The following is a 9,589-nucleotide window of genomic DNA, read 5'->3' as shown; positions in this document are numbered from 1 at the left end:
TATAGTCTAGTGCTATGTCTAGGTCTAGTCTATAGTCTAGTCTATAGTCTAGTCTATAGTCTAGGATATAGTCTAGTCTATAGTCTAGTCTATAGTCTAGTCTATAGTCTAGTCTATAGTCTAGTCTATAGTCTAGTCTATAGTCTAGTCTATAGTCTAGTCTATAGTCTAGTCTATAGTCTATTCTATAGTCTAGTCTATAGTCTAGTCTATAGTCCTAGTCTATAGTCTAGTCTATAGTCTAGTCTATAGTCTAGTCTATAGTCTAGTCTATAGTCTAGTCTAAAGTCTAGTCTAAAGTCTAGTCTGTAGTCTAGTCTTGTTAAATTTAATTCAAATTAAAATTTGAAAAATATTTATAAATGTATAATAATTATACATTAAAAGGGAAATGTGTAAATAACTAAAATTAACAACACAAAAATATTAATATTTTATTAATAAACATCAAAAAATATGAAAAATACAATTGCTTGTTAATTAAAAAATAAACGAAATATTAAATTAAACTAAATGAACATCAAAAATGACGTCAATACTATGACGTTTAATGATTACTAAAAATATATTTCTTTAGAATTCCAATAAATTAATAAACAAATTTAGAAAAAAAACGCTGATATAAAATTGACATTTTTAAAATTTGAAAGTAAAGTAACTTTTTTTAGAGGATAAAAATCTTTAGACATTTTAAAAAGAAATCATTGACGTCATAAATATTAATACAATTTAATTTATATTATAATATAAAAAGTATTTAAACAAATATGTGATAATTTATAATAGTATTTTCTAGTTATTTAAACAATTAACGTCATAAACTTTATCATAGTTTATTTTAAAAGGGGTTTAAATAAAAAATCGAGACTAGAAGTGCTTTGATTACAACAATTTAAAAGTTTGATATCATTTTGTAAGGTTTTTGTATTTTACCTGCGTTTTCTAGCAGACACGCGCCAAATCCATGATAAAATGAAAAGGTATTTAATGGATTTCATTTTAAAAATAAATAGTTGTTACCTAAGAAATTTGTTGCTTAATGTTGGCAAATGCATTTCAATGAATTTGTTTAAATAAAAATGGCTACACACACACACACTTTTATGAAATGTTTGAAAGACAAAAATACGTAAATTTGTAAATTAACTTACCGCTTTGCGTGACATTTGTTTTAAAATCCTTTACAATAAATTTTATAAATTATATATAAAAAATCAACAAATACAAAATGTTTTTTTGTTTTATTTACACTAGTGGAAAATATCTGTAAAGAAAAACAATAAACAAAAAAACAGGAGATTAGTGTTAAATTAACAAAAATAGCAGGCAATAAATGGGAGACAATAAATTAAACAAAATACATTCAGGTTTATTTTAAATTAATATATTAATATAAAAATAGAGAAAATAAAAGTAAACTGTTAAATGATTCATTATTTTTGTATAATTTGAGGTTAAATTTGACAGCTGGAGTTTGTAAATAATAATAATAATAATAAACAAATGATGTGTTTTCAAACTGACTGACAGTTCAGGTTTAAAGTTTGTTTTTTTTTTTAATTAATTGCCGTCATCTTGTATGTGATGATGTGTTAAGAAAAAAATGTTAAAATAATAAAACGTTCAATGAGTTTTGTTTTCTCCATATTTGGTTAGATCTTGTTATTGAAAGCAGTAAAAAAATTATTGTTTTTTTTTTTTTTTTGCAATAAGTATAAGGTAATTTACAATATGTTTATAAAGTTGAATATTGCATTTATTAATAAAATATTAAATTAAACACAAATATGGTAAAACAATAAAAATACATTAAAGGCATAAAAATTTTAATTATGACAGATCTATAGTGTCTGTAGTCAGGTCTATAGTCTACAGAGTAGTATACAGTCTAAACTAGAATCTAGTTTATAGTCTAATACAGTCTAGTCTGTAATAAGTCTATAATTTAGTCTATAGTCTGCTTTATAGTCTAGTCTGTAGTCTAGTCTATAGTCTAGTCTATAGTCTAGGTCTATAGTCTAGTCTATAGTCTAGTCTATAGTCTAGTCTATAGTCCAGTCTATAGTCTAGTCTATAGTCTACTCTATAGTCTAGTCTATAGTCTAGTCTATAGTCTAGTCTATAGTCTAGTCTATAGTCTAGTCTATAGTCTAGTCTATAGTCTAGTCTATAGTCTAGTCTATAGTCTAGTCTATAGTCTAGTCTATAGTCTAGTCTATAGTCTAGTCTATAGTCTAGTCTATAGTCTAGTCTATAGTCTAGTCTATAGTCTAGTCTATAGTCTAGTCTATAGTGTAGTCTATAGTGTAGTCTATAGTGTAGTCTATAGTCTAGTCTATAGTCTAGTCTAGTCTATAGTCTAGTCTATAGTCTAGTCTATAGTCTAGTCTGTAGTCTAGTCTATAGTCTAGTCTATAGTCTAGTCTATAGTCTAGTCTATAGTCCAGTCTATAGTCTAGTCTGTAGTCTAGTCTATAGTCTAGTCTATAGTCTAGTCTATAGTCTAGTCTATAGTCTAGTCTATAGTCTAGTCTATAGTCTAGTCTATAGTCTAGTCTATAGTCTAGTCTATAGTTTAGTTTATAGTCTAGTCTATAGTCAAGTCTATAGTCTAGTCTATAGTCTAGTCTATAGTCTAGTCTATAGTCTAGTCTATAGTCTAGTCTAGTCTAGTATATAGTCTAGTCTATAGTCTAGTATATAGTCTAGTATATAGTCTAGTCTATAGTCTAATCTATAGTCTAGTCAATAGTTTAGGTCTATAGTTTAGTCTATAGTTTAGTCTATAGTTTAGTCTATAGTCTAGTCTATAATTAGTCTATAGTTAAGTCCACAGTCCAGTTCTTAGTCCAATTTATAGTCCAGTCTATAGTGTAGTTCACAGTCTAGACTATAGTCTAGCATAGAATCTACCCTTAAGTCTCAGGTCTATATTTCTTTCAAAGAAATCTGTAAAATTTCCTATTGGGTTCTTTAGCAAGTCTGGCGCTTGGAAAAACAGCACAAAAAACACCCACATTATTTATTGCTCACTATGAAAAAGGAAAAACATGAAAACAGATTTTGACATTAAACTAAATTAAGACACAAAATCGCTTAAAAATAGCATCAGTGGCAGCAGATATGTGGTGCCTTTTGTCTGTCTATAAACTGTCTGGATTTTCGTTTCATTTAATCATGTAATGTCAGCCAACTAGCAGGCAGACAGAATGTAAACACAGATGCTCTTGTCGGGGGAAGTATGGACAGACATTTAGTCAGACAATAGTTAATTGACAATGACAATATCTTGAAAATAAAATCTTGTATTGTTTGTGTCAGTGCTGTAAAGCGTTTTTAATTTATAGTGTAAAATTGTTAATCAAAAAAGAAATGTCAATTTAAACAAGTATTTTTATAAAGAATTTGTATTGAAATTTGTGCTGAAAAACTTCTAAGAAATAAATGTTTAAAAAGTCTACGTCATTTCCTTTTGGTTTATAGCTCGCCAAAAAAATTTTTGCCTCAAAGTGTAAAATATAGATGATTGAAATGTTTTTAACATTTTAATAAAATTATTAAACAAATATTATCATATGTATGTCTAAAATTTAACATAAAATTAGGCAAAAAAGAAATAAATTTAAAAAAAAACATGCATATTTATGACGTTTCTTTATTGCCCACAGGAAATCTTTGAGAATTTTTTTCTAATCGCCGGCAATATGACTCAAACTACATGACTAATAAATGGATTGTGTTTTATGGGGTTTTGCTGTATATAATAATAAACACGTGATTTATAAATAAATATACAAATATAGTAATTTTAATTAATTATACAAATGTTGATGTAATTTAAACTAGAAACTGTTTTATATTAGTTTACAATAAACAAAATATAAATAAACTATTAAAAATTTAAACATATATAAACAGAAAATGAAATTATTAAAATTTGTTGATTTAAAATTAATTTCCCTTAAAAATTTGGTTGAAATAATGTATTTTACATTTAAAGTAAAAAATCGCTGAAATACGAATCTTATTTTAAAACTCCGGCATCTCTTTTATTTGTTTACAAAACGCTACACTTCATATTTTTGTCATTTGCTTTGGCAGCACAGTATAAACATTAAGGTCAATTTAGTGTTTTTATGTTTTAAGTCTGGGTCAATTAAACAAAACTCTTTAATATCTATTCCGTATTAGTACTATTCGGAAAAATTTTGAAAAAAATAATCCCATTTTTACTTAAACTTCTTTTAAAACCAAGTTTAAAAACCAAAATTTAAAACTTAAAAACACTTAAATTTTATATAAAAATATTCTTATTTGTTAACACACAAAAATTTATTATTAACATATAAATAAGATGTGAAGAAATGTAATTTGCCTTGAACTTGATTTTAACTTTGAAAATCATAACAACAAAATCAAAAAAAATACTGAAAAAAAAATCATCAAAAAAACACTAACACCAATTTGAAACGAAATGCAGCAAACAGCAGCGTTTATTGTCTGGCATTTATAAATTTTATACATACAAATCCATATTTTTTTTTTCGCAAATGATTGTTTAACAGACTATTATTCGTAAAAATACACAAAAAACTGAATATAAAATAAAAAAATAAAAGTAAAATAATAATAAAAAAAAAAACACACAAAAGATGAAGATCATGAACAGCGAGAGCAACAAAATATAAAAAAGCTATAAAAAGATATTTCAACAAAAAAGTGCAATTCAAAAAATATATATTCATTTGAAAAGAAGATACAGACTGTTTATGTGTAGTATAGATTGTTGTTGTTGTTGTGCTGTTTGTATATAGAGGAAGGACGGTTAAATGTTGTGAAGATGAGGTTAATGGTACTTAAAACATCAATTTTTAACTACATATTCTGTGTGTGTATTTTTTTTTAATATTTTTTCACACATATATTTTTCAGTTTTTGATTTATTGACTTTGTTGACCTGAGGGTTTTTATTTAAATATATTAATTAAAAAAATATTTTATATAGTTTTGAGTTTTGAGCTTTAAAAACTGCTAAATTGACATTAAAGTTTGGTGCATAAAAAACGCTAAATTGTCATTAATGTTTGTTTTGGGACTCAAAAATTTATTAACAGTTTAAGTGTTAGGTCCAAATTATACTCCCGACTAAATTAGATTATAGTTCAAACTATATACTAGACTATAACCGAAACTATACATCAGACTATTGACTACGATATGCATAGTGCCGACTATAGCCTAAACTATAGTTCAGACTATAGATTATACTATAGCCCAGAAACTAGAACGGACAGTAGTCCCGACTATAGACTAAACTATCGTTCCCACGACAATTGGATTTTCGCTCCGGAACGACCCGAGTCATACTCGGCCAAAGATTGTCAACCCAGCGACAGCTGTATCAACCGAAAATTTTTTCGGCCACAGTCGAACTGTTACAACAACAACAACATAGACTAAACTATAGTCCAGACTATAGGACTAGACTATAGTGAAGACCACAGACTGAACTATAGACTAGACTTTAGTCCAGATCACAGATTAGATTACAATCCAGACTATAGACTAGATTATAGTTCAGATTAGACTTTAGACTAGACTTCAGACTAAACTATATACTTTGGTTCAGACTATAGACTAGACTATAGTCCAGATTAGACTTTAGACTAGACTTCAGACTAAACTATATACTATACTATAGACTAGACTTTAGATTAGACTATAGGCTAGACCATAGACTAGACTATAGACTAGACTATAGACTAGACTATAGACTAGACTATAGACTAGACTATAGACTAGACTATAGACTAGACTATAGACTAGACTATAGACTAGACTAGACTATAGACTAGACTAAGACTAGACTATAGACTAGACTAAAGACTAGACTATAGACTAGACTATAGACTAGACTATAGACTAGACTATAGACTAGACTATAGACTAGACTATAGACTAGACTATAAACTAGACTATAGACTAGACTATAGATTAGACTATAAACTAGACCATAGATTAGACTATAGATTAGACTATAAACTAGACTATAGATTAGACTATAGACTAGACTATAGACTATACTATAGACTAGACTATAGTCCTAACTAGAATATAGACTAGACTATAGACTAGACTATAGACTAGACTATAAACTAGACTATAGACTAGACTATAGATTAGACTATAAACTAGACTATAGATTAGACTATAGATTAGACTATAAACTAGACTATAGATTAGACTATAGACTAGACTATAGACTATACTATAGACTAGACTATAGTCCAGACTAGAATATAGACTAGACTAGACTATAGACTAGACTATAGACTAGACTATAGACTAGACTATAGACTAGACTATAGACTAGACTATAGACTAGACTATAGACTAGACTATAGACTAGACTATAGACTAGACTGTAGACTAGACTAGACTATAGACTAGACTATAGACTAGACTTAGACTAGACTATAGACTAGACTATACTAGACTAGCTAGACTGTAGACTAGACTATAGACTAGACTATAGACTTGACTATAGACTAGACTATAGACTAGACTATAGACTAGACTATAGACTAGACTATAGACTAGACTATAGACTAGACTATAGACTAGACTATAGACTAGACTATAGACTAGACTATAGACTAGACTATAGACTAGACTATAGACTAGACTATAGACTAGACTATAGACTAGACTATAGACTAGACTATAGAATAGGCTTTATTATATAAATATTATTTTTTATTAATTTATTAACAAGCTCATCCATTAAAAAAAAATAATAATAAACTTCTATTCAACATTATTAAGTATTAAACTTTTAAACAATTAACAGATAATTGCTTAAATTATATTTACAACAATTTAATGAATGAATAAAAATGTAAAAACAGAAACGACGTTCAAGCCAATGAATAATAAATAAATTCTTAAATTTAAAACTTAACAAATAAATATTTATTATGCTATTTTAAATCCCATCTTTAGCTACGCTAGTGTCTTTGAATGAAGTCAATAATATTTTGTAAAAAACCGTAAATAAATAAAAAACAATTAAATTCAAATATTTTTTATAAATACCATGAATGGTGTATTTGTTTTTTTTTTCTTTGCTTTATTGGATAAACAACAAAAAAATTATTTAATAAAAGCTATTATTAATTATACATTTTGCTGTTGTTGTTGTAGTAGTTGTTAGAGCCCATTCACAAAAATATTAATTCACATGTTTGAATGGACAAGAAGAAAAAAAAAAAATAACGAAAAATAAAAATACTAAAACATTAATATGTTTAATTAACCCATGGTGAAGCGGGTGGTATTTTACGAATCATCAATGTTCGAAGGATCATGTGACAGATAATTTTAATAATAAATAAAAAAAATATTTAGTTTTGTTACTTTACAAAAATCTTTTCATTTTAATAGGAGGATTTAAAATTGCTTTCCTTCAACATGGGTTAATTTTTAGTACCAAATATAACGAAAAAAGACAATTATTCGTTAGATATTCATTTAAATTATTTGCACATTGACTTTTATCATGTTTATTTCATTGTTATACTCAAAATTTTATGGTCATAAAAAACAGAAATAACTAATTGCGGGGTTTTGTAATAAACAATTTTCTATGTAGTTAATAATTTGTGTCTTTTTTTTTTTTGCATAACAAGTGTCTAATAAAAATACCTCTTTTTTTATTTTGTTGTTTGTTAAAAAAGATAATGTTAAGGTTGCCAAAAAAAAACTTTAATATTTGATGATAAAATACTAAAGATTTTGGCACAAACCACAAAAAGGAAGTAATTTTAAAAATTCCAAAAACAATAGTCCAATTAAACTGTAGACAAGACTATAACTAAACTATAATTCATACTCCAGACATCTTGTATAGTCAAGACTATAGACTAATCTATAATCAAGACTATAAACTAATCTATAGTCAAAACAATAGTCTAAACTGTAGTTAAGACTATAGACTAAACTCACTATAGTCTAGACTATACACTAAGCAGTAGCCAAGACTACAGACGAATCTATAGTCAAAACTATAGACTAAACTATAGTTAAGACTATTGACTAAACTAAAGTCAAGACTATAGACTAAACTATAGTTAAGACTATTGACTAAACCATAGTCAAGACTATAGACTTTAGCCACTACAAACTAAACTATGTATAGTCAGGAATGTAGACTTATCTATAGTCAAGAATATAGACTAAACTATAATCAATACTATAGACTAATCTATAGTCAAGACTATAGTCATATTAAACTATAGTCAAGACTATATACTAAACTATAGTCATTACTATAAACTAAGCTATAGTTAATATTATGGACTAAACTATAGTCAAGTCTGTGAACTAAACTATAATCGAGGCAGTAGTCTAAACTATAGTCAAAGAATTGTCTAAACTATAGTCAAGGCTATAGACTAAACTCTAATCGAGACTATAGTCTAGAATAAACTGTAGTCAAGACTATAGAGGAACCTATAGTCAAAACTATAGACTAAACTATAGTTAAGACTATTGACTAAACTATAGTTAAGACTATAGACTAAACTATAGTCAAGAGTATGGTTTAAACTTTAGTCAAGACTATAGACTAAACTGTAGTCAAGACTATGAACGAAACTACAGTCAAGGGTACTAAACTATAGTCAAGACTATAGACGAGACGAGTCAAGACTATAGTCGTATCTATAGTCAAGAATATAGACGAAACTATACTATAGACTAAACTATAGTCAAGACGGACGGATCTATAGTTAAGACTATAAACTAAACCATGGTCAAGACAATTGTCTAAACTATATTCAAAACTATAGACTAAACTATAGTTAATACTATAGACTAAACTATAGTCAATACTATAGACTAAACTATAGTCAAAAGTATGGATTAAACTTTAGTCAAGACTATGAACGAAACTATATTCAAGAGTATGGACTAAACTATAGTCAAAACTATAGACGAAACTATACTATAGACTAAACTATAGTCAAGACTATAGACTAAATTATAGTCAAGACAATTGTCTAAACTATAGTTAAGACTATAGACTAATCTATAGTCAAGACTATAGACGGATCTATAATCAAGAAATTAGACGGATCTATAGTCAAGACTATAGACGGATCTATAGTCAAGACTATAGACGGATCTAAAGTCAAGACTATAGACGGATCTATAGTCAAGGATATAGACGTATCAATAGTCAAGACTATAGACGGATCTATAGTCAAGACTATAGACGGATCTATAGCCAAGACTATACACTAAACTATAGTCAAGACCATAGACGGATCTATAGTCAAGACTATGGACGGATCTATAGTCAAGGCTATAGACGGATCTATAGCCAAGACTTTAGACGAAACTATACTATAGACTAAACTATAGCCAAGACTAAAGACTAAACTATAGTCAAGACTGTAGACTAAACTCTAGTCAAGACTATTGAGGTATCTGTAGTTAAGACTATAGACGAAAATATACTGTAGACTAAATTATAGTCAATATAGCTATAGTATAGTTTATAGTAGGGTTCTATAAATCGACTTTCGAA

At 27.4% G+C, this 9,589-nt stretch overlaps 1 protein-coding gene across 3 annotated transcripts in view; it reads right to left on the bottom strand.

The window, feature by feature from the left end:
* Positions 1-9,589, bottom strand: part of LOC119604138 (moesin/ezrin/radixin homolog 1) — a 51,735-nt gene that overhangs the window by 18,797 nt on the left and 23,349 nt on the right. For 2 of the 3 annotated variants that reach the window (XM_037956610.1, XM_037956609.1), the window contains exon 2: positions 1,152-1,264. In XM_037956610.1, the coding sequence (XP_037812538.1) occupies positions 1,152-1,166 (15 nt within the window). In that variant the 5' untranslated portion in view covers positions 1,167-1,264. Of the gene's footprint in view, positions 1-1,151; positions 1,265-9,589 lie in introns of those variants that run through there. The other variant, XM_037956607.1, reaches the window with a different exon arrangement.

This window comes from Lucilia sericata, unplaced genomic scaffold (assembly GCF_015586225.1).
Source record: "Lucilia sericata isolate MDLA Ls3-8-SP2 unplaced genomic scaffold, ASM1558622v1 Contig000366F_arrow, whole genome shotgun sequence".
Taxonomy (NCBI): Eukaryota; Metazoa; Arthropoda; class Insecta; order Diptera; family Calliphoridae; genus Lucilia; species Lucilia sericata.
This window is presented reverse-complemented; position numbering and strand designations above follow the sequence as displayed.